Source organism: Colobus angolensis, unplaced genomic scaffold, assembly GCF_000951035.1.
Source record: "Colobus angolensis palliatus isolate OR3802 unplaced genomic scaffold, Cang.pa_1.0 Scaffold49, whole genome shotgun sequence".
In the NCBI taxonomy this organism is placed as follows: Eukaryota; Metazoa; Chordata; class Mammalia; order Primates; family Cercopithecidae; genus Colobus; species Colobus angolensis.
In genome coordinates, this window is record NW_012118376.1 from 11,389,778 (window position 1) to 11,416,441 (window position 26,664).

The 26,664-nt window shown below is 40.1% G+C and overlaps 1 protein-coding gene and 1 long non-coding RNA gene across 5 annotated transcripts in view; one reads left to right on the forward strand and one right to left on the reverse strand.

Annotated features, from left to right (window-relative positions):
• Window positions 1-26,664, reverse strand: part of MAST4 (microtubule associated serine/threonine kinase family member 4) — a 357,848-nt gene that overhangs the window by 152,481 nt on the left and 178,703 nt on the right. Inside the window, exons 1-2 of one of the 4 annotated variants that reach the window (XM_011959352.1) lie at window positions 20,409-20,480; window positions 20,000-20,133 (exon numbers count right to left, since the gene is read on the reverse strand). The exons of 2 other annotated variants lie outside the window; for them this stretch is intronic. In XM_011959352.1, the coding sequence (XP_011814742.1) occupies window positions 20,000-20,091 (92 nt within the window). In that variant the 5' untranslated portion in view covers window positions 20,092-20,133; window positions 20,409-20,480. Of the gene's footprint in view, window positions 1-19,999; window positions 20,657-26,664 lie in introns of those variants that run through there. One more of the 4 variants, XM_011959350.1, reaches the window with a different exon arrangement.
• Window positions 20,966-23,526, forward strand: LOC105524173. Its single transcript, XR_001003710.1, has 2 exons — window positions 20,966-21,279; window positions 23,078-23,526. It is a non-coding gene; the product is annotated as an uncharacterized LOC105524173 (long non-coding RNA).

Consider the following 26,664-nt stretch of genomic DNA (forward strand, 5'->3'; position numbering starts at 1 on the left):
TTGTACATATTCGTGGAGTACACAGTTATATAAAACAAGATCTCTGGAGTCACACTTCAGGGCTCATCTCATTACACTGTTTCATTCCAGATGACCTTAGCTAAAAATAAAAAAACACACGGGATCCCCAAAAGAACGAACATAAAATGGAAGCATGTTCTAGGCACTGAATGAGGTACTGGGTTCTCACAAGCATCATCCCTTTCCGTCTGACACTCTTTCATCATCGTCAGTACGTGTGGACCTATCAGTTTCTTCGTTCAAGGTATTCAAAAGCAAGTTGAGATATTAAGTGTTAAAGCTCAAACATCTAAGAAACAGAAAATCAGTTTACCTATTTACCACTAAAGAGGATTATCCTCAATGACTGCAAATAGTACTTAAACATTATTTCGGATGAAGATAACACAATCCTTTCTAGAAAAGAGATTCAAAAGTCTTTTGAATGTGTATATATATATATATATATATATATATATATATATATATATATACACCCCACATTTTGAGCACAACAGTATACCCTCCATATATATGCTTGTACGATTATGTATGTGTGTATATATAGATATGTATCGTGTGTGTACATATATAGCTAGCTATATGTGTGTGTATATATATAGATATGTATATACACAATGAAATACTGTTCAGCCTGAAACAAGGAAGAAAATTCCAACACATTCTACAACATGGGTGAACCTTGAGGACACTGTGCTAAGTGAAATAAGCAAGCCACAAAAAGACAAATACTGCATAAGTCCAGTTAAATGAGGTACCTAGAGTAGTCAAATTCACAGAGACAGAAAGTTAGAATGGGGGTTGTCAGGGGTTGGAGGAGGGGGATTGGGGAGTTGCTCTTTAATGAGTAGAGTTTGGTTTGCAGGATGAAAGGAATTCTGTGGTTGCACAGCACTGTAAATGTACTTAACACTACTAAAGTGTACACTTAAAAATGGCCAAGATGGCAAATTGTATGTGCACACAATTAAACATTTTTTTCTATTCTAAAAAAAATAAAAGACATGAACAGAATGGAGAAGAGATGCAGCAATAATTGGACAAAAATTTAAAAAAAACTGAGTGCAGAATATGAATAAGCTAAGGAGGCATATTTATCTTACATTTGTCAGTCTTTCAAACACTCAAAATATCATGTCATAATTACTCCACCATCCTGCCCTCCACCCATAAGTTTGCAAATAACTCAGAATAAAAGTACCCATCTTAAAAGAGTTAAAGCCATTGGGTTAGGAGGATCTGTTCTTAGTCCTCCAGCATGTTCACTCTGATCCACATAATGAAGATTCATTTGGCACTGTTTAAATGATAGGACACAGGGTCCACAGAAAGACTTTCTCACTTTGATTCTTCGCAAGCCACCTAGGTGTATCTTTAAGGTCTTGAAGCAATGGGCTCTGGAAACAGTGACATCATTGTTCATAGAGTCCTTTTCAGCTGCTACGGCTTGGAATGACCAATGTATGATCATGTGCTACCATGTAATTTTTGGCTTCTCAAAGATTCTCCTAAAAACGTCTAAGTAGGTCAAGGCCCACAGACTCTAGATTGCTAGAAAAGATGAGGGATATTATCTGAAAGCTAGACCTACAATGTAAGAACTTTTTCTCATTCCTTTATGTCACTGTCTCCCCAGAAACTGAAGTCATGGCTTAATGTGGGTTGAAGCTAAGCTGGACGATAATATATATACGATGGAATATGTAACTTAGAGTAATCATAAATCATAGTTATTTAGAATATCTGTTGAACCTTCCTCTTCATTAGAATCATCAATCTCCACAGGATATTTCTAATAGAACATTGTTCTTGCTCTATTTAGCTTAGACCCCACAAACTTTACATCCCATCTTATAAAGTATCACTTGGGTGATTCTATATGTTCATCAATTACATGCTTGCACCAAAAGGTAGATATGGCTATTTATCATTGGTAATTTATGGGCCTGCCATATTCTAGGCATATGGGAGGGGAAATATCAAACTCAAAAAAAAAAGCTACTGTTGCTCAAGGTCACAGCATGGAGGCTCCATCTTATTTCACACACACAAATCAGATCTATTGAAGATGGAAATGTATTATACATTACACAAACAGTTTCAGACTTTGTTAAAAGCAGAACTTAGAATATGCATTAACAGCAATTTGCATTTAGTGATGTTTCATATTTGAACATTAAATGTGTTAAAGGGGAAAAGTAAACAAAAATATTCAATTGTTTCCTTGAAATACTGATGACAATTAAGTAAAGGTTCATAGTAGTAATGAAACTCCAGAAGTTCTCTGCTCCATAACAGTATCCTTTATCCAGTACCTTGCCACTGCTGCCTGCCTCCCTGTTTCCCAAGTTCCACATGAGGGAATTTTATTCCTTAGAAGCTCTTTGTCCTAAAGTATATGCAATGTTCATTCCAAACTTGAATTTGGCAATAATGTACCCTACTGTCATTTTTTTTTTTTGGTAGAGAAAATATGGAACACCAGACTGACATTCTAGCAATAATGTACCATGCAATATGAGAGTCACAAACTTGGAAGGCACCTCAAGTAGACAAAAAGCTACTTGGCATGATGTATTAAAATTCATAAACATGTTCACGTCACTTTGGCATAACAATCTCTATTCTGGGAAATTATCCTAAGGACATAGTCCAAAAGATAGAAAACGCTATACGCACAAATATGCTCACTGTGTGGTGCTTTCATTCAATAAACCTTTATTAAGTGTCTATTATGTGCCAGGCACTATGCTGGCATAAAGTCTGTGCCTCAAGACACTCGCAGTCAGCTTGGAATTCAGATAAGTATATACAGAATTACAACATGTTGGAAGGAATGCTAACTGAGGACTGTGTGAAAGCAAAGGAAATATTAAAATATGCAGGAAGTAGGGGACAGATAGAATCAAGGAGAACTTTACAAAATTTTGGGTAATGCTCTTATAATTTCTTCAGTATTTTTTAAGACACAAGGAAATGTTAAAATACTGAACAAATAAATCATTTTAGTATCCTGAAAAATGACTCCTCAATACATTTTTTAAAATAAAAAATATCAAGCAAACATAACTGCCTTTAGCAGCTCTCAAAAGTTCTCATCTTTCTCTCCACTGTGTGTGGGAGTTAGAGTGTGGTAATCAATCAGTAAGTCCTCACCTGGCACATTCTACCACAGTCTATTCTCAGTCTTAGTCTTCTATCAGACACCAGGGTGTCCCTAATCAAAACTGCTAAGAAACTGTGAATTCACTTTGCTTAAAAAAACAAAGCAAAATAAACACACCAAAAAAATCTTATTGCTCCTTTGAGAACTTTTTTGTTCAAATGGCTCAGAGTTGCTTCACAAATTCCTGGTTTAAGATTTCAGAAGGTCCCTTGCTAAATATGGTATTTGTAATTTGTAATGATTTTTTTTAGTGTATTTTCGAATTTGTTTATAAGTCTTTGAAGAAGCATAGACTGGACTCACCTTACAATATATAGTAAGAAATAATCTAAGCTAAATCGGGATATGTTGCAATCTATACAGCATGCCTGTATTTACACTTGGATAAGAGAAAATTCTATTTCTGTAACATGCTCAACATTCAATTCAAGTCAGGACATGATACATATCAGGGTGTGGGGGCCATGAAGATACCTCTTTCAACATGTTCTGTCCTGTACCACGGCTCAAGGCCTTGGCTATACTCCAGAAGTGGGGTGGGGCTGTAGAAGGGTTACCAGAGAAGGTCATGCCTGAACTCACTTTCTTGAAAAAGTGCCTAAAGGAAAGATTGAACTTGAAACAACCAATAGAAAAAGAGTACAATTACAATTTATTGAGTCTCTATATTTGCCAGGGATTGTCCTAGGTAAGAGGCTAGCAAAGTCTTTTTGTCAAGGGCCAGATAATTGCAGGCCAGAGTTTCTGTGGCAACAACTCGATTCTGTCATTGTAGCACAAAGAGCCACAGACCATCCCATGGGAATCAGTGTAGCTGTGTTCTAATAAAGGTCAGTACACAAAATCAGGCAGTGGCCAGATTGGGCCTGTAGGCTGTAGTCTGTCTACACCTGCTCTAAGTGCTTGACAATCCATTTTACTTATGTACAAAAAAGGCTTGCTGATTCTTTTCCATACTGAAAGATGAGGAAACCAAGTATCACACATGAGATGGCCTGCCAAGGTCACAGTCTAACTCAGGATTCTAACTGTCTGTCCAAATCCAAAGTCTAAACCCTTTCTACTATATGAGAAGGGCCTCTTAGCAAGAATACAGAGGAAAAGGTGTCAACTTGAATAAAATAAATAATGCCAAGTCTAAAGACTTCCTTCTTGTTTAACAGTAACTGATGTAAGCCCATCTATACCGAAATATGGAAGACATCAAACATGATGGTAAGCAGGTGAAGCAATCCTTCTAAGAGAAGCTTCTGGAATAGTCAGTGGTAAATTCCTTCATACCAAAGGGAAAAGAAACCAAATTCTGTATGATAATGTGGCAGATTGTGGGAAGGCTATAATGTGGTCATGCTCCTAGAATTCCAACACTCTCTGAGAGAATTTTGTTAAACAACCTCATTGATATCTATATATTCAGTAATTCATTCATTCCATGACCAGGTAGTACACCATCCGTAAGTACTTTAAAAGAGGATGTGGCAATTGTCCTTCAGAACTTTCAACAGAACTGGGAGGCAAGGCATAGTCACTAAACAGTTAATTACCTGCTGATCTGAATTGCCACTTGAGGGCAAAAAGACACTGTAGAGGTGACATGTACAGTTCAGTGCCTGAAACTCAAGGGAGAATAGGCATAAATATGAGCATACTTCTCCTAGTTGAATCTTAACTAGGTTTTCGCCTCAAGAGATTAAAGATTCTATTTTCACCATGGTTGTCCTACTTTGGAACCTGAAGACAAGATTCCCAGACCATCTCTGTTGTTTACCAGCTTGAAATTTTGTTACCTAAACATTAGTTTCCTACCTCACCATGAGAGGATTCAACTAGACGTTTCTGAAAGTCTATTCCAGATTATATCTCCATGAATCAGATTTTCAACATATGACTCTATATACCCAACTTTCAAAAAAAGTAATTCCCTGGATAGAACTTAGATGTCCACATATTTTAGTCCATGACAGGATTCTTCACATCTTTAGAGTTAAAAAAATTATTAAAACTATTTCCCTTAAAAAGCAGAAACTATCACTTACAAAGTTGCATAACTTATGTCTGAAAATTAAATATGATTTTCCCCAAAAGACAGAGGGGAAAGGAAGATGAGGAGCAGATGGATTCATTGTTCCCCTATGGAGAAAAAACATTTCTACACCTTGCAAAAATATATTAATTGGCCTGCCATCTGGCAAGCCTGCTCACATACATAAGGGATAAAGTTTAGATCTTGAGGTTTAACATTTAAGCCTGTGGGGAGATGGTAATTGGAGTCTTTCTGAGCTTGGATTAGTATTTTTAAAGGAAGCATTTCAAGAGAGATCCGAATACAGTAGGAGAAAAACAGGACCTGAAATGTGAGCCCATCCAGGGTGCCTTCACTAGTGTCAACCGGTCCATCTCCACTGCATACCAGGAAGCTGGCTGTGGACACGCCCACAATGGGTGCAGCTGCGCATTAACTAGCACAGCAGCCTCTGGACTCCTTTCCAGTGTGCCCCAGGACTTACCATCAACCCGCCCCAGTCTTCTTGTATACTATAGGTATTTTTTAAAGTTTCTAGAAATCTTACCATTGCAAAGTTGGGCATTTAAAAGAATCTCATTAAGGGAAAACAGCAGATAATAAACCAGGAGGTACAATAAAATATCTGCGTTGTGGTATGCATGCAACATGTGTGCACATATGCACAGAGGAAAAATATTACTCTGCCAAGTTTGTAATAGTGGTTATATCTGAGTACTAGAATTTGGGGTGATTTTTTAAAAATATATTTTCCCCATTTTTTGTTTTGAGCATGTATTAGTTTAAAATTTAGTTTAAAGGTTATATAAGGTTCATTAAAATTAAAATATAATAAAAATAGTGGAAGGACTTGATAAGTTATTTTACAAAGCAAATAAGGTCCTTGTAATTTATCTTTTATAAAATACATATTTTCTTCCATCTTCACCTGCATAGAAAAACTCTACAATTCCTTCTGGATCTCCATGCTTACTTTCCAACAATCATAACCTATATCTTAAATTATACACCTTCCAAGTCCTCCACTGTCAAGGCCCTGTTTTCATCCCCAATAAACATCCCCAAATTATTTTTAACAATTTCCCGCTAGTCGTATCTGTTTATCTGGTTTCTTATAAGTTTTTTCATCTATGTAGTATCAAAGGGACTTTTTTTTTTTTGAGACAAGGTCTTGCTGTCACCCAGGCTGAAGTGCAGTGGCACGATCATTGCTCACTGCAGCTGCGACCTCCCGGGCTCAAGCAATCCTCCAACCTCAGTCTCCGGAGTAGCTGGGACCACAGGTATGCATGTTTAAATTTTTTTTTTTTTTTTGAGATGGAGTCTCCCTGTGTCGCCTAGGCTGGAGTGCAGTGGCACGATCTCGGCTCACTGAAAGCTCCACCTCCTTGGTTCATGCCATTTTCCTGCCTCAGCCTCCTGAGTAGCTGGGACTACAGGTGCCTGCCACCATGCCCGGCTAATTTTGTTTCTTTTTTTTTGTATTTTTAGTAGAGACGGGGTTTTACCGTGTTAGCTAGGATGGTCTCAATCTCCTGACCTCATGATCTGCCCACCTCGGCCTCCCAAAGTGCTAGGATTACAGGCGTGCGCCACTGCGCCTGGCTGTTTAAAATTTTTTATGGAGACAATGCTCTCCCTATATTGCCCAGGCTGGTCTTGAACTCCAGGGCTCAAGTGACCCTTCTGCCTCTCAAAGTGCTGGGATTACAGGCATAAGCAACTGTTGTCTGTCCAAATGAGCTATTACATATTAATAGTGGACCACACAATTTAGTTTGCTTATCTTTCAGGTATTTCATTCTGATGCATTTTTCTGGTACTTCACTTGACAGTATCACCATGTAATCTAACCATGTGTTAATCATTTCCTAATAAAAATGATTTTTAAAGAGGATGACACAGTGTACCATAGTATCCTGGATGGAACAGAAAAAGGATATTAGGAAAAAATTGTGAAATATTAATAAAATGTAAAACATAATTATAAAATAGGAAAGGAGAGCAAAACAAATGTCTTATTCTAATCGTATATCAGCATCATCAAACTGCTAAATCTATGTAAAATTTTTTGAGGTAACAGAAATACTCGGCTGGGTGTGGTGGCTCACACCTGCAATCCCTGCACTTTGGGAGGCTGAGACGGGCGGATCACGAGGGCAGCAGTTCCAGACCAGCCTGACCAACATGGAGAAACCCCATCTCTACTAAAAACACAAAAATTAACTGGGCATAGTGGTGCACACCTGTAATCCCAGCTATACGGGAAGCTGAGGCAGGAGAATCGCTTGAACCCAGGAGGCAGAAGTTGCACTGAGCTGAGATCACACCACCGCACTCCAGCCTGGGTAATAGGGTGAGACTCTGTCTCAAAAAAATAAAAATAAAGAAAATAAAAAAAGAAACACTCTACACCTTTACTTGCATGTTAGCTACATAAATTTATTTGTTAAAATGTATTGAACTACATACCTGAAAAAGGATGATTTTACCGTGTGTAAATGTTATCTCAATAAACCTATCTCAACAAAACAAAACTAACACCTAGTTGCCTGGAGTAAATACAAGTGGTAAACCCTGTGTCAGTACAAATCTGAGTAAGTCTTGGGTCTAGGTTAGTAGTAATAAAACACACTTTCTTTAACCTTTAACAAAGTCCCTAGAGGGAAGACTTCTTTCATTCCGTCTTTAGGTAGGGGCAGCTATTCCCCAAAAACACTGTATTATCAAAAGCTAAGAGATGGCCAGTAAAGTTTGTGTGTGTGTGTGTGTGTGTGTGTGTGTGTGTGTGTGATTTAGAGAATTCTGGACACAATATTTGTGTCCTTTGTGTGTTGTAGATGTCTGTTCTTATGCAATTGTTTTATATATTACAAAGCAGTTACTTTTCCGTTCTCTAAACACAGTAATTTTCTCAAAGGAAAAGGTGTATTTGAGTGCCATTGAGTCATCTCCTCCTTAAAAATAGTCAGCAATAGCACCTTCAAGACAAATTGTTACATTTTTTAAAAGGAAAGAAGACTATAAGTAATTCATCTCTAAAATCTCCCAACAGTTATTTTCTGGCATACTCATTGTATTGCCATCCATATAAGCAGAAAGAATTTTTGTTCTTTCTAAGGGATGAACTACATGCATTATTACAAGATCGGCATGGATTTTGAAATGTGTGGATAACATATACACTTATGTGAATGTGCAGGATTTTATAAAACATAGAGGGAAAGCTCAGGAAAATAAGCCTGAGTGCGTGGGGTGTTACTCATTCAAAGGCCTGGAAGACAGCAGCTGTGCAGAGCTACACCGTAAGTAAAGCTTCAATTTAAAAGCACAAACCCATTTAAACACCATCATAAACTGTGATACTTTAAGATGAGGAAATTACAGCAGAATACATTTACAATTTCCATTAACAGGAAAGAGAATCAGCAGGTGGCAATCTTAAAACAAAGTAAAACCTACTTCTGTTTTTCACTCTCTTCCCTCAGACAGCGGGCAGCATTTTCTAAACGAAAGATCAAAATTATCAGAGCTCTATATTCCACAAATATCTTCTGAATTGCCAAGGGGGTACTGTCCTATAAAATTAAAAAGGCACTAAAATCTTGCTTTATAAATATTATTTTCAGTAATTAGAATGTTGTTGGACCTATATTTCTTTTGGCCATAAGATAGTAAAGTTTTTATCCAAATTCACTACTTACTACTGGTGAGATTTGGGGACAGTTAGGTAATTTCTCTAATCCTCAATTGTTTCATCTGTATAATAAATATAGTAACATATCCTTCATGGAGTTGTTGTGAGGATTAAATGAGACTATATCAAACTGTCTCCATAGATATTCTCCCCCTCCCTCCTCCTCGGCTGATGTTGTTCTTTGTCTGTATTACTGTCTAAAGCCCACTAGATTGAACTACTTGAAGAAAAGGATCATGCTATACATATCTTCATTTCCCAGGTGATAATCGTAGCCCTGGTCACATAAAAGGAACTCAATAAATATTTGTCACACAAATGAAAAAAATGAGGTGATGTGATAAATCCTCAGACCCTGTTCTCAGAAGCCAAACTTAGCCAAACTAGGTTATCAGGTTATCAGGTTTCAGTGAGTGATTCAGCCTCATCCACAAGCTCCCAAAGCAGTAAAAAGGTCACAGAGAGATGCATGACTCATAAATAACCCCTCCAAGTGTTTGTAAATGTAATTAACTTCCCATGTTTCAGAGGTTAATCGTCCAGCTCTTGGTTTCTCTGTCTTTTGGCTGAATTTATAATCACTTGACTCCTCTTTAGTGCTTCCAGGCAGTCAAAGAAAAGGAACTGCAAGAGAAGGTATATAGCCTTCGGGACTCACAACTACTCCCTCCCAATCCAATCCCTAAAATAATTTTAAGAAATTCAGTCTAGGACTAGAAGGCAAAACCAAAACAGAACAAAGCACAAACAATTACTTTCATCTAATAGGCCTTAACATATACTTTAAGATAAATACACACCTGAGACTTCCCAACAAAATCCATAAATGTTGGGCCATGAATCCCCTCCAAACATGTTAGTTTCTCTATTAAAAAGCTTTGAAATCAAACCTGTTAAGTGGCTGAAGGAACAGCTACAAGCCACTGCCTGCTGGGCACACATATAAGAATGGAAGGTTTGAAAAGCAGGGGTTGTTTCCTCAGCTCCAGGCCGGGCAAGCCACTTACATGGGAACTAAAGAACTGGCTTAAAACGAGGACTATAATCTTTCTGGAACAATAGGTCATGACGAGCTTCCTTAATGCCAAAATAAGTGTTTAGAAGTAACTTCTGCTAACTGAAAAAAAGTATAAAGGGCATATATATTTACTCTGGCTGGAATACAACATTTCTGAACATGTTTATCAGCGCCAAGAGTCAGAACCCTTTTCCCTCATGGATTTCCAACCTGGGACCCATTCCATGGAATGTTTCTATATCCTACAAATGGCTTAAAAATGTTGTATCATATTAATATCTAACCAGTTCAGTATCTGTACCTTTTGGTCCCCAAATCACCCTAGATCTGATGTGAGAAGGTAGACTAATTGTAAGGCTAAATCTCAAAAGGTAAGAAAAGCCATGATTGCTCTTGATTAAAGAGCTTCCTCTATAAGAAGCCATCAAATAATATATAATCAATCACAGTGTTGCAGAAACATGAAATCTACCTGCTAAAATGGCATTTTGGCCATGGCTATGCTGGTAAAATAGCATTAAAAGCACTAAGATCCAATAACTGGACTGAAGAGAGCAGGTCTCCGATCTCAAGCCTGGGATCCAATGTTAACAAAACCACTACTGATTTTTCACTTTAAAAATCCTTGATTTCAAAGGCTAACTTGCCTGAACTTCACAGGAGACAAGGCATCTACCGAGAAAGAACGCTACATACAAGCTTTACAGGCCACACAGTAAAAATATGGCAACTTTTATTCCATGGTTCAAATACATAACCCCAGACATCAAATCCTAAAACATGTAGGAAATTATGATTCATAAGCTTAGAGGCTTATTTTGCAGAATCCATAACAAGAACTATTACCTAAAGCACCCAAATTATCCCACATCTGTTTAGCTCCACTGGTCACTAAGGCCATTTGAGATCAAAGATGAGAAATCCTTCTGCTTAGGAACCCACTATGGAAATGCGAACTTACAATCATCCATTCAACTTGCCAAGGCAGCTGATGTGCCTATCAATTGTTTTGCCACACGCCTGCCCTTTGCAGTGGTTGAACAAGCCTAGGTTAATTTTACAATAAACCAGCTTTTGGGTTAGCAAATTACTTGTGTTTATCTGGACGGGTACTAGGATAGGGAATAGTAAGTAGATAAAATCAGTCCTTACATGAACAACAACAAAAAATCTGACATAGCTTCAGTAGCTCCAGTGCTTAGTTCCTGATCTAGGCAATCTATTTGGAAAAGTCTTTGATTTTTGTATCAAAAGTCCTGAGATTAGCCAAGTGAAAGTAATATTTTTACAGGAATTATATCTCAGGTTCCAAGATCAACAAGCCACTCAAATCAGACATAAGAAATAACATTACATAATAGCCACTTAATGGCTATTGTTTTACAGTAACAAAGGCTTCATTTACCATATTTCCTCGAGTACTTTATTCAGCTGGCAGTTTTTCCCATGTCAAACATAATTTTTTTCCCTCAACCCCTCCATAAATCTACAAAAGTAAAACATTTAATTATTATAATTCCCAATTTAAATATATTCATCATATTGCATTTTAGAAGACATTAATGTGACAGGGGCATAAGTGATTTTTATATAAGCTATGGATTCAGTGACTTTCTATAGATTTCATAGCTGAGAAATTTGTCAATGACTAGATAATATTCCAATAATGACTCTTAAGAAACCCAGTAAAGTGTGAGACATACACATACACTGTAACATTTAAAATTAGATAGAATAAAGCATACCTCTTTACAGCTTTTGTTTTGTTTGACAGCTTCAACAAACACTCATATGGCTAAATGGGCCTGGTAAATCCATCAGCTTTCTTCCCCTTTGAATTCTAGGAAACCTCAGCAAATTTCACCAATTTTCAGTTTCTCATTCCCTCCACCTAGGTGATTCACTTAGAACCTAATATACTACCTCTAAAAGATACTGCCACTTGAACTTCCATGTCAGGTTAGAAACTTTCCAGGGGCACAGGGTGCTGGTACTTACTTTGAACAGCTAAAAGCTTATTCAAGAACTTCAGAATAAAAATGGTGGTTGGCCTACCAGATGTCAAGATCTGCATTTTGCTTATACTAGTGCCTGCAATTACAGTTTGCTAAGAGCCCCCAAACTCTGACAAAATCAGTCACTGATAAATGTAGGACCACAAAGCAGAATGTAAAAATTTCCAGGATTCTATAATAAAGTAAGCAATGGGGTGCTTCAGATAAGAGACATACATTAATGACTGCCTATTCTTCTTACCAACCTATTTTACCTTCAAGTACTGATCAAAGCCTACATTCTCTGCTATGGTCTTTTTTCTTTAAAATAAAACCATATGATATGTCACTTGTGATATCAGTATAATTACCTTCTCAAATAGGCATGTCCAATAGACATTCATGTAGCTAAAATTCCCACAGGTCCTTTTATTCTATTAATAAGGTTTAAGGTCAACATTTTCAGAAATTACAACCAAGTTCCTAGTGGAATTTTTCCTTTTCTTTTCTTCTGTCTGTCTGGAAATAAGGAGAGTACCAGAACTACAAGTATTAACAAATGTATGAACTTTTGAGATCTATCTAGTTACAAAATGTGCTACATTATCACAAAAACCAAGTTCCTACTGATAGAGACTAACTCTTACTTTTAGTAGACAATTTAATGCACACTTTGTACCTACTTTCATCCAGGTAGCCCCAGGACCATTTTAATATCTTGGCTCTACTATTTAAGTTTCAAAAGGATTATTCAGTTACCATGATGTCACTCCCAAATGACTAGTTACAGGTAGTGAAGACAGCTCAGATTAACATAGCTTTGTGCATGCTTACTCACACTAGAGATGGGTGTGTATGGAGGGTGAGGCTGGGGTCCAGGGCCTCAAGTTTCCATCTCTGTGAGAGACCAGCTATTTCCATTTCAACCAACAGAAGGAGGACTTTTCCAAATTATTCAGATTGAATTCTATTCCAAGCTTCCTCTTCTATGGGCCATCTCCATACAGGAACTCAAATGATTCCTTGACCCTAACACCTGTCAATCTTTAACCTGGAAGGCAAATGGTCTCTATCTTGAAGCTTATGATTCCTGTTTAAAGGTATCAGCACTTGGGCTTCTGATAACAGGAGAGATGTGTAAAGAGAAGCAAGCAAAACCATTAAGGAATATAATGTTCTACCCATCACTGTGCACTTATCAATATACTACTCCCACCACTGCCTTGAGTGAAGAACACACACACAGAAACACTCTCTCTCACACACACAATAGCAGTGCATAGTCCATGTCTCCCCATGCAGCATATGCTCCATAATTCTCATGTTTTATTTTTAATGAATTTCTTTTGAAATCTACTTTTTATACTCTCACACATTTCTCTCTCCCCTTCTCTCTCACTCCTTTCCTCGCTTCCTTCCTCCCCCTTGTCTCACAAAAGACCAACATATTACAGGGGCAAAACCGTCTGTGATCTCCTATTGTAAGTTTCACACTAGAAGCTAAAAGCAACATTTTTGAACTGTGCATATTTCTGCTTCCATCCTTTGTATCTGGTAAGCCTTAGATGCCCAGAATCTGCAGAATGCTGCCACAGTTGGGACAGCCAGGCTCTCAACAGGAGCCACGCAACTGCTGGAAGCTCTGGGCTTGGAGCTCAGTTTTCTCCTCTGCTCTAGGGGTATCCCTGACCAGGCTGGGGCGGGGGAGGGTCAAGAGCAAGGGCAGCCCAGGTTGCTGGACGGCATCATGGAATATTAGCAACGTGAGAGCTAACTAGAAATGAGAGAAGGACTGAGGGGGCGAGCCCTGCATGATTTGTAAGCCTGTCCTGCCTGCCGAAGACACAGTCAAGAGCATAAAGAAAGTACAAGAATGAAAGGAAGCAGCTATGAAACAGGCCTGGGCAAAGCAAGGAGTAGGAGGAAATGGGTGCAGGGACTCAGGGAGGGGCAGAGCCTGCAGGTCAGGCGTGGAGAGGAGGAGAGGAGCAACAAGTGGGGCCAGACTTCAGTCTCCTGTGGACTAGGCTGCAGGGGAGGGGCTGGAGTACCAGGGCCTCAGGAGGAGAGCAAAAGGTGGTGTGTGGGAGCCAGAGACACTCGGTCAGGGCTTTACAGTAACAGAAACTCCAAACATAAACATGTCAGAAGGGAAGAGTCATAAGGCTGTGGAAGAAATCTGAGCTTCCAGAGGGAGGTGAAAAGGAAACTGTCATTGCCAATTTGGGCAATGAAGCTGACAACAAAGTGAGCAACAGTGAGTAAGGGGATATGATTCAGGGAGGAGGGCTGACGGGCCAGCCACGAATGTGCAGAGGCAAGGCCATCATAGCCGGTCTGCTGCTGTATTTAGCTGCCCACAGAGAGTGGCCACCACCCATGTTCTCCAAGTCCTTGCTTCACTCTTTTCTGGGTTATGACACCCCTACCCTGGGGCGCCTGTTCATGCTTAAGTCATCCATGAGTTTCCAGTTGCCAGATACAACACACACCTTCACTTCAACTCTCTGTGGAGTGCTGGGGGTGTTGACCATTTTCCTCCTGGGATTTCCAGGACAGCGCCCTCCTGGTCCCCTCCCTTCTTAGGGGACTTTTTCTGAGTAAGTCTCTTTTCCCGTACCTCGCTGCATTTCTGCCCACACCTTAAGTGGGGTATCTTTAATTCTGCCATGTATTAATCTGATGTATTTCTCAGACGGTCTTAATGGTGAGTCCCATGTTTATTATTTTGGCACAGCCTGTCTGAGTGCTCTGGATTTATGTACTCAGCTGCCTGCCCAGGGGGCTCTTTCTTCCCAGTCTCAGTGCCTTTGATGTTCCCAGATGCCTGTCCCCAAACTCCTCCCACGATGGCTCTTTCTCATCCTTTAGGGTTCCCTTAAATATCACCTTCTCGAAAGACCTTCCCTGACCATGTTATCTGAAGTAACTCCCATCACCACCCCACAGGGTTATGTTCTCATCTCAGTTCTTGCTTACAGCCATTGGAACACTGACCACAATTTGGCAATTGACTTAGTTAGCTACTTGTTTCTTGGTGAGGCCTAAGCACTCTGTCTATCTCATTTATCACTGTGCCCCTTGACCAGCATGGGATACAGGGTTGGGATATTGGCTGAATAAAGGAATAAATATCCTATGGTGTTCAGTGCACAAAAGATCTTCAATAAATGTGAATAACTGAGCTTCAGGGGACAAAAGGGACAAGTATAATATCGGTTCTTGTGTTTTCCCCTGCCTCACTCTCATAAGTACAGGTGGTTCCTCCCTCTCCCTAATTCCCAGTGTCAAAAACCCCAGGGCCATCATGGAATATTTCTTCTTCCCTCAGAGCCAATGGCTCACCGACTTCTCTCAAAGTCATATCCTTCATATCTCTCAAAGGCACAATCTCACTTCATTCTTTATCTAGCCCGGCAAAATCTTTTCAATAGACTACCCCAAGAACTTATTAACTGGCTTCCAGGTCTCACCCTCAGTCCCAGACCTAAACCCTAGTATGGCTAGACATGTCTCCCCAGCACAGGATCAAAACCAAACTCCTTCAAAGGCCAAGCACCTCAGCTCTCCTCCACAGCTTCATCACCCACTACTCATCTTCATGTGTAATGACAGCAATAATATTAACAGCTAAAATTTACTGAGAATTTTTATATGCCAGTTATTTCATTAAATATTTTACACATATGAATGCATTTTAATCTTCACAACAATCCTATAAGATGAATACTTATTCCTATTTTATAGACGGAGCAACCTAAGTCCAAAGTTAACATAACCAATCTCATATAGTCAAGATGTTAACCCAGGTAAATGGGCTTCAGAACGACCCTCTTAACCACTGTGTAGTACTGCCCCTTCCAACTCTCTGCTTCAGTCACACTAAGCCATGTCTAGTTCCTGGGACTCTGTGTTGCCAAGGTCACCAAGCCTTCATACACACCATTTCTCCTGCCCCTTGGAAAGGCCCTGTTCTTCACTTTCGTCAACACCAAAATATCTTTCAAAACCTTTTCTATGTGGTGTCTCTTCTGGCTCCCTAAGACCAAATTCTCTCTTACCCACTGACCACTCCTATGGCTTATATGTACCTTGTAAATACTTCTGGATTATCCTGGTTTGCAATGATTAATTTACTTGTCTTCATTGACAGCAAGCCTATGGCTTTCAGAATTGGGTCACAGTGCCCAGGTACACAATTAGGTGCTTAATAAATGTGAAGTTAATTGAGATTTGGGTAAAAGGGGTGAGTACAGGTTTACTAACACCTGGAATACCAGGGCAAGAGGGAAGAGGATTTCCATAGTTCTCATAGTCATGACACACATTCATGAGCAAAACAAAGGAAAATCTCATCAAACACTACAGATGTTTCTGAAGGGAAGATGTCGAATGCATAAAAAATTCAATTCATCCTGACAACTACAGGATTTAGTTTAAGATCCCTGAAGGCACCTGCTGTTCGTAGCAATTGCTGAGTAATGTGAATTCTGCAAAAAAAAAAAAAAAAAAAAACTACCAAAATAAAAACCTCAAAAACTTATTTTTTGGTTCTCAGAAAAATAATTTGGAAACTTGCTGAAAGTGATGAACTGAGTCACAAACTACCCATTGGCATGGATAATGGTTTTATTGATTTAGGCGTCATCAAGGTTGAGAGATTATCACTTAAGCAAAATGAAAACATGACAGATTTCTGAACATTAAGGTTAAAACACAAGCATCTTCTGGAGTCTCAAGAGTGCACTTCAGCAGAACTAAAGGTCCAACTCAAAACTTAGCAGCAACATTTAGAAATCAATTGTAGCCCTTTCCTTAAGGTGTGACAGAGAGCAGATATAATTAAAAGAGAAGCTTGATTCATTCCCCCCAAAAGTTTTTAATCCAATGGGCAAAGAAAAGATGCTATAAACATAAGCAGTGACATGAATACAGGCCAACTCATTTCCATTCTGAGTTGTAAGAGGATCCTCAATGAATGGAATAGCCACAGACCTATGAAACTGAAAATCTCTAAAATATGCAATCATTACTTCAGTCTAAACCAACACATTTTGGTATAAAAAGTCTCTTCATTTCAGCCTAGGTTTCTGTCCCTCAAAGCAGCAGGTGAATGGCTGTACTGAGACTACCTTGAGGAAATGAGGGAAAGGGAGAGAAGGACAAAGCCAGTTATATAGAAGGAACTATTTCCAATGGAATATGTAAGCTGTACAGCAAAACAGCAGACAAAAGCCAGTGTGCATTCCAACAATCTCATGTCTGCAATGGTCAAGACAAAAAAGAATGAAGGGCATAATATACCGTCCTTGGGATGTAGCACAAGAGACAGAGTCTTTCAGTTCATCAGTACTGTGTCATCTTTGAGAACCTAGGCCTGAGAGTATGTCTGTAGGCTTCTTTCCCCAGGAACTCCACGAGTTACAGGCAAAAGTAGGGCTGTGGGTTATAAGAAAAACCTTCAATATTTTTCTCTGAGAGTAAATTAACTAACAAACCAGCATCACATTGAACTATAAGGCAACTGTAATGTAGCAAACCAAAAGTCTCCATGATGACAATTTCTACTATAATGAAGGTTTAAGGTAAGAGTCTGAAACCATTCAAGCTCTCATTTAAGTGTTACAAACATTCTATCCTTATGAGTTCTAAGATGCTCATTCACAGGCTCAAAGCTGAATTTCACCCTTTGATAGAAGCAAGAAGCTGATATTTAAAAAAAGCTAAGATAAAGTCCTCCAGAATACAATGTGAGTCCGAACAAACAGCTGGTATAAAATATTCAAAATGAACAATCTGTCACACAAGTCAGCAAGTGTGCAGGAAAGGAACTAACTTTGGGAATGAGAGCTATCTCAAGGGTTAAGGCGTATCTGATTGATGGTGAGAGCAAGCCGTCCTCACCTGGACACTGGGGACACCCTTATCAAGGATGGCAAAACAGGACAACTTGGGAACAGAAAGTTCCTTTGGAAAGGAGACAAACTACTCAACCAGGTAAGGTATGGGGTTAGACCTTAGGGAAGGACATGGAGCCAGAACTGATCACTGTATAACAGGATGCAATAGCCACATATGCTGCCCTGGAGATGAGGATACCTGGCCTTTCAAATCTACATAATAAATATAAAGCAATGCTAGTCCTTTGAGACAATGACTCGATGGATGTAGAAATAATCTCTGGGGTGTTTACTTCCAAACTGCAAAATCTGAAAATCTCCAGCAACAAACAGGCTATCATAACCTCTACTCTTAAAACGGGGAGAACAAAATCCACTTCCATCTCTATTTTGCCGAACTGAAGATACGGGTTCATGACTTGGGGTGGAAACAGCCCACCCAATGCTCTCCCATTTTACTGGGAAGAATTCAGGTTACCTTAGAACCTAGGCTCTCTGTCAGTGTGAGCTGTCTGAATTGGAGTGTTCAGGTGGGATAGGTACTGCCCTTAAGCCAGGCTCAGAGCAGCCTGAGAATCCTCCTGCATCTGACTCTCTCCAATAATACTGTCAACAGGTAGGTAGGAAGAAGAAAGGCTCCAACTGCTCTACAAGGTTCAGACACACACGTACGATGCCAGAACACACTTCTCTCTCTAAGAACTGGTTCCAGGGAAGAGTAGAGGCTGTACCGCAGCCAGGACTACACAACTCAGAATATTTAAGAGATTCTGTCAAGTTGAAATGGTAAGAAATTACACAAATTATCACCATAATCAGCAATGGCCTAGTTCATGTGCAGCATGTATCTCCTTCAACTCTATCAGTTTCTTGGAGATTTGATGCATGGTTGACACAACTTGAACAAAAATGAGCAATACTACAAGAGAGGGTCTCTGACCATATATGGCAGAATGAGAAAAACACAGTCACGTTATTTAAAAGGCACAACTTCAGAACCCAACATAGTTTAGTAGTTTCAATACTTCAAACTGCATCAAAAAGCAAATATGACTTTGAAACCTGCCAGATGGCTCTCTCATACACACAGGTGCACATGTGATTTGTGTGTGCACCTGTGTATATAAACAGTGTATATGAGTATTCCGGGATGTTTCTGAAATGTAAGAAACACCATGAAAAACTTCAAAAGGAAAAACGAAGTTTTCTAAAGTATCACACATCCACATTTATACTACAAAAAGTTACAGGTATAATCAAAAAGAACAAACCATTTACTTGGGTTCTTCGAACACTGAAGCATAGAGATTGTGAAGCTCCAAATCTGATAGCCTGCATCCTGTTTATTTGACTGCAAAGTTGCTCTCATGCATGTTCACATGTACATGCAAGGCAAGTTTTGAAGGAAAACAAAGAATCAGTATTAACACAACTCAGAGGGTGTGCTCCTTTAAAAGCACAACAATCCTACTTTTCTGTGCTGGACACAAATGTGGTGAGAAATGCCTCCTTTAAAATCATAATCCCTCAAAACAAGTGTCAGCAAACTCTTGGAACTGCCTGTCACTTGTGGCATGAGCTTCATCTTGACTTTAAAATTCTTTTTCTTCCCCCATCTTTTCTGTCAAATATATGTTACAAAATGAAAAGGCCAGTCCTGTATTAGTAATAAATGTCAGCAAACCATTGAAAAATCAAAACGACAAAGTTATGTAGATCTGCCTCTCCACAGATAGTATGAAATAGCTCACTTGGGCTATCCTTGCATTGTACATCTGCATCTTATAAAGGTCAAATATTTAATAGGAACATCTGAAGGGCTCAACCAGAAGTACCAGAAACCTCAATGACTGGGTGAATGAAATGGATAAACATGATCAGATCAAAGGATAGACTTAGACAAAGTACCTCCTCCTCCTTCCCTTTCTCTCCCCACCTCTCACAAGGAAATGTCTTATTATCCACATTTCAAAAGGAGAAAAACTACGAGAAGCACATTTATCAGGGTTACCCAGGAAACCACAAGGACGATGAAATACCTGAAACAGTGCCCCCTCCCCTAACAGGGCAGAAACTTTTCAAAGTGTCACCCAATACACAAAACCCACAGGCAGCTTCGCCTGTGGGCCCCTGGGAAGTGAAAGCATTCCCTCTCCAGGCAGAGATCCCCGCGTTTTTACCTTTGTGTTCGCCGAAGCCTGTTCCCACTCCTCAAATGAGGCAAAGTAAAGTTTGAGAGCACAGTCCAAAAATTGGGGTCAGACATATCCATTTCTTTCTCTCTTCAATTCACTGTGGGTTCAAGGCCATATGACTAAAATGGGGAGAGGAAAAAGAAAAAGAAGAAAAAAAAAAAGGAAGAAAGACAAGACCAAAAAACAAAAAAATCCCAATTATCTACTCACTCCCTCCAGAGAAAACGTGGTGGGAACTGTGATCTCAAGAACAACTTGGAGCATGTCTGAGAAGTACCCGTCCCGTCCTAGTCTTTAATTAACACACAGCCTCCTCTCAAAGGTCCAGGAAACTGATTTCCTCTCGGGTCTGCCCTCTCCTAGTCAGGCTCGGCCAGCTATAAACAGTAATTACAAGAGTTGAGCCGTGCGTTCTGCTCAAAACGCTGTCTGCGGGATTCAGTCCGAGGTACTTTGTCATCTGTTTGGCAGATACCATTCGCCGCTTCTGCGGGGGGCGGGGGAGACGACTATTTTGAGGCTTTAGTTCCGGAGGCTGTTGCTTATCAGCAAAACCATTCACATCCGAACATGCCCAGTGCCGAGTTTCCTTTTGGTATCTACATACAAGGAAAATAATTTGAATAGAAAAAGCTCTCTTGCCCTCCCCTCCTGAAAAAAACGGAAACTTGAAAGCACTTTTTAAAAATGGGCCTATTGGAGGACTTGAACCTGACACCTTTGTAGACCCTTCCAGGGTCCGGCTGGAAGGAGGCGGCGGCAGGGCCCTGTCCTTGGACAGCCTGGTGGCCGCGCCCCCAGCTTCTCCCGGCCCCCATCCCCAGCGTCCACGCTCCCCCCACCAGCCCCGGCCGCGCCTGGGGAGCGGGGGCTCACGGGAAAAGGAGCAGGCGGCCACTGTGCGACCCCAGCCAGTGCCGGGACAGCCCCGCAGCCTCGGCCACTGCTCCTCCTCCCCCGAGCCCGGAATGGATCCGTCCCGGAAATAAATAAATAAATAAACCCGCGGCTGCTCCGGGTGTGTACTGCGCACACCTGAGGCCGACCTGTGATTCACCGCGGGAGGGATGGCAGTTGACAACGCTCTAGGGAAGTCCACAGTGACTCCTCTGCCGGGACGCCGCTGGTTGTATAGGAAAAGCACGCGGACGGGAAGCCACACTCACTGAAAACCTCAGTATACTAAATTGATGAGTTTACATCTGTTCCATCAATGGCCACGGTGCACACCTGTTTTTCTTCATAGCTGGCAACTACAGATCTAGGTAATGATCAGCCCCGATGTGGAAAGACACAACCTGGCATTTATGTGGCAAATGCTACAAGTACTGCCCCTTCAAGAACGTTAGACCTTGAAAGGACGGAATGAAGGGGTCTGAATGTTCTTGTTACTCATTTGGAAGAAAGGCATGGTATTTAAGTATCTCCCCCCCATCCATGAATGTTTGTATAAAGTACATAAAGAAAAAATATAATTTAAATTAGCTGCCTTAAGTCTGGTGTAATATGGGAAGAAATACTAAATCAAGAGAGTATATATTCAGCAAAAATTACCTCTAAAAATGGCTTAATCCATGCAGTAAATACTAGGAACAAACTCGCTTACAAAGATGGGAGGATAAAGAGAAGGTAGAGGGGGTGTAAGCTGACAAGGCAGGCGGGGTAAACAAAAAGAAGCCTGCGGTGGGATCTTCTTTATCTAATTCTTGTGGCCACATGAATTTATTTTCACACCAAGGGCTCCAAGAGTTTTGGATGATGTTTCGTGTCCAAGGCTTTCATATGCATTATCGCCTCACATTCTTACAGAGCCTCCACAGATCTTGCAACCCAGAGGTAGACAAAGAAGGTATTATTTTCTCAATTTTACATTTGGGACTTTATCCCAAACATTCAGGGACATTAAATGATAAAATACACTTCAACAGATATTAATGAGCTTGGTCCAGCATTTTTGCCCCATGCTCTTCTTTTAAAAAGTATTTCTAAGTATTGCAAAGTATGTTTTGAAGGCTGACACAAAAGATAGTCCCTGAGCTCCAGAGCAGTTTCTAGACCTCGGCACTGTTGACATAGGCTGGATAATTCTTTGTCTGAGGAGCTTTCTTGTGCATTGGAGGGTGTTTAGCAGCATTGCTGACCTCGACCTACTAGATGCCAGTGCTAACAATTAAAAATGTCTGAGGACATTGCCAAATGTCCCTTGGGAGGTAAAATCACCCCTGGTTGGGAACCATTTTTCCAGATAAAGGCTTCTCTGAGAGGGGTGATACAGAGCACTGGTGAAGAGCAAAATTTTGGGTCTGAATTCTGGATAGACACTTACTATGACCTTAAATCTCTTCCCATTTTCCCCAACTGCAATATGGGGTCCGTAATAGGACCAACCTCTAAGAGGCTGACATATATAAATGAAGAGAAGATGGCATACATAAGCCCTTTCATGCAGTGTCTGCACACACACTGCACATAAACGTAGGCAGTATACAGAAGCTGAAAGAATACTATGCTGACAGACATAAGACTGGAGCAGAGGACACCCACAATGTGCTTCTTTCTACTCTCTAGGGTCTTCAACATGTCTCTACTGGGCTGCTGATCACACTGTGTATAATTGACTGTTTACTGCTGTCTTTCCTATTAGTCTGAGTTCCTCAAGGCTAAAGCCACATTTTACTGTTCTTCATATTTTCAGAACCTGACAGCTCCTGGGTTTATATAGGCATTTAATATTAGCAAATCCTTTTTGAATGGATACTTCAGAAGCCCAAGTATCTCTTACTTCTCTTAAGATGCACTGAAACTATTAGTACTAGTAGATCTGTTGATTTTCTCAAAGAATACTGAATTTTTAAGAATCCCATGAAGATGCTGTTAAATTCTAAAGACTTTCTCTTATTTTTATCTATATCATGTAGCTGGAAAGATATCAGTGCTAACATTCCTCAGGTCTTTACCTGGCTCTAAGAAATGTCACAATCAACTCAAGGGGAACTCCTTTTGAGTCCCATGTCCCCTCCTCAAAGGCAAGCCCAGAGAATAACTTTTTGTGCTCACTTGTAGGTATCCAAGATCAAGAGGGATAATTACATATTATAAGCTGCACGGAGAAGAGTAATCAAGGTGGACATGAACTTGTGCTATACAAGTTTTGGGTTGAAGAACTCTGTGTGGAAAGTAAAGAAGAAAAAATTTAGGGAACAAGTAGTAGTTGAATACAACTATGTGAAACTATAAGAACTATGTGAAAGAGGGTTTGGATCCAAAGATGAAAAGAGCTGACACAAGAGTGGGTTTTTTGAGAGCTGTTGGAGCAGAGAAAACTTGAAGGAGATACAGTGAGTAGAACACAACCTCTAGGTGGTCTGAAGACCTGAGGACTTCAATACCTCCCAACTCTCATATTCTCAATAGTTTTCTAGAAAAGCCCATCACCAATAACCTATAAAGATGGGGCATAACTTATAAAGATGATAGCAACTAAAATGGAGAAATCAATGACATAAAATGTTTATTTCTTCTCTTGATTAAATGACAGATACCCCAATCTCCAGGCATCAGATGTTATTACTACTTCCATTCTCTGCATTTTGAGAAAGCCTCTACAGAAATTCTCAAAGGAATGGGTAAAGACGGGTAAAGACACGAGTATTTTTAACTACATACACTTTAATTTTTTTTTTTTTTTTGGATTTAAAAGGCTTAGGAGGATTTGGGTTGTATCCAAACTGAAAAAATAAAAATAGGTTAAGTACATGAGGAGCCAGAATAAATTAATATAGTGAGTGAAAGCGGATGGTACATTCCCACACTCATGAAGATAAGAGTAGATGTGACACTGAAGTATGACTTGTCTTCTAACCTGTTTGACTTGATTTGGTTACATATGATTCAGAAAGTAGAGCAGTAGGTAAACACAAGAATTAAAATTGTCAAAACTACTGACATTTTCCTACAAAATAATTACATGGGCAGAAACGATCGTTGTGACTGCAGTGAAACTCAACTGCAGAACAAAGAGGGAACTGAGATTATTGGAAATTCTTAAGACTATAGCTGGTCTAGGTCAATATACAGATATTCAGCAAGATTTTCTATTGTGTAACAACTAAGCCTATACAACAATGGACAAGCTTTGTGATTCAGAACTTTCATTCATTTAATCAGAATGATATTGTCAGCCCTTGGTTTTATAAAGTAAATGAAACTGAAAAGTAAGTTTGTCATCCTACTAAAATGCAAGCTTAGGAAGAAATAAGTATTTAAGAAAGGGTCAAATCCTTCACTATTACCTCCCCTCCTACATACAAAAAAGGCCAGGTCCTTTTTACTGACTTGAATTGTTTACTGCCCACCTGTTGACACAAGCCCCCCCCCCCCTTTTTTTTAAGATGGAGTTTCACTCTTGTCGCCCAGGCTGGAGTACAGTGGTGTGATCTTGGCTCACTGAAACCTGCGCCTCTCGAGTTCAAGCGATTCTCCCGCCTCAGCCTCCTGAGTAGCTGGGATTACAGGCGCCCGCCACCACGCCCGGCTAATTTTTTGTGTTTTTACTAGAGACGGGGTTTCACCATGTTGGGCAGGCTGGTCCCGAACTCCTGACTGCAGGCAATCCACCCGCCTCAGCCTCCCAAACTGCTTACAGGCATGAGTCACCACGCCCAGCAACATATACCCTTTAAGAAGGGGTTTTCTCCAGTACACATAGAACAGTGTTAAGAGATAATATGCCCGGAGTCTTATCTTGAACTTAGATTCTATGAAAAGACTCAGTTTTCTAATGTAGAGGTGTGAAATCTGCAAAGCTGTCAGCTACTTGTGCAGGACATTCGGGACATGACACCATGCCCAATAAGACACTAAGTCGAGATTTCATAAGCCCTCTACCTGATCCTAGCCTATTTTAAGGATTGTGTCCTAAACTAACTTTGACCTTTTCCCATCCCCATTTTCAGAGCACTAGAAGTGACTAGTTCCCCAGGGCTGTCCACACCTTCAACTTCAAGTCCACTTTGGATAACTTCTAAATGTAGTCTTGAGAGTTTGAGGCTAAAACTGTGAACAGCAAACTGGCTGTCCTGAATGAGCAATCCTTGTAATCATTTTGTACATCCCAAGAAATAAAGCTTAATACTGGGATAGAAATGGGAAGAAAGTTACATCAATGACGAACAGGTTGAAAGAAAGCGCTTCTAGTATTATTAAACAAATTTGTAGTACAGTGCTAAAATATGGAGGAAGATAAAAAGACAGACAAAAATTAACTTATAGGGATAGGTCTGAATGCTGAAAACCAAGACAGATAATAGGCAAGGTTGTATCATCCTGGAAAATACCAAAAAATACTTTAAAATAATACCACAAGGTAAGAGAGGTTCAGATTTTTAAAGTGAATGAGTAAAATGAAAGAAACATTAACCCAGAAGCAAAAAAGGAAAAGAAAAAAAGAAAAAAACTGGAAACAACATAATAATTCTATTTCCTGATAGGTTGAGCAAAGAACTACGCAATCTCCAAAAGTGGTGTAAAGTATCCAGTCCAAAGCAAATAAAGTACAGGCTGAAGACTGGCCAGAATGGGAAGAGAATGCAAGGTCTTTCTCAGGCATTCTCTGGATCCCAGGAAAATCAGATACAGAAAAGGTTAGCAGATAACCTATAAGCTAACAAAATAGAAGAGAAGACAGTACATAGATACGGGAAATGAAGCACTTACCTCCCAAGGCAGTGAGTGACTCCTTGATATGTATGATTGATAAGTAGAGTAGAATACACATATGGCGCACAGCCCATAGGACTGGGGAAGGTGCAGAATCACGTCTTGCAAGCACATTGCAGCACTCTACCTTCTGACTTTGAAGCAGGGGAAGTTCCATAGCTTAGTCCCAACAGAGTTCCACCCCATGGGAGAAGAGCTGAACACACTGCCAGAAAACACGTAGCATCCTTACAGGGATGAAGGGGTCATGCAAAAGAAGGAGACTACTGGACGAGATCCAGAGATGAGTGTATCTCTCCATTCTAAAACAGCTGTCTGGAAGATCTATCAATAAACCACATGGAGCACTGGCCTCCAGCCAAACCAGCAATCCAATTATGAAGTAGACAGCAACACTTGGAGATCAACACATCGCCCAACAAACAGAAAACCTAACTCCTATCTTAAGACCAACCTTGTTGTCACTTTAGGCAGCCTTCATGGGAGTCCCCTATCTCTAATGAATTAGATATCCCTCTACTGGGCTCTGCTCCTGAGAGCTCCTGCATGACAGGGTTCTTCCACTGTATCAAAATCCAAATCAGTTTGTGTACATTATCAGTCCCTATCAGAGTAAGAGCTCCTTGAGGGCAGGGGCTTTATCCCCTCATTTTTAAACCATCACTACCACCACTGGGATGAATATTAAATAAAGGGAGAAAGGGAAGAAAAGATAGAGAAAGGATTGGGGGTGAAGGGGTGGGCAGGGGAAAGAAGAGAGTGAGGATGGATTTGCTACAGGTTAGAAAGATGTGTGATAACAAAGTTAGCGCCACCTGCCTAATATTTTAGACTGATCCTATATATGTTTTAAAAACCTTTTCCTGGCCGGGCGCGGTGGCTCAAGCCTGTAATCCCAGCACTTTGGGAGGCCGAGACGGGCGGATCACGAG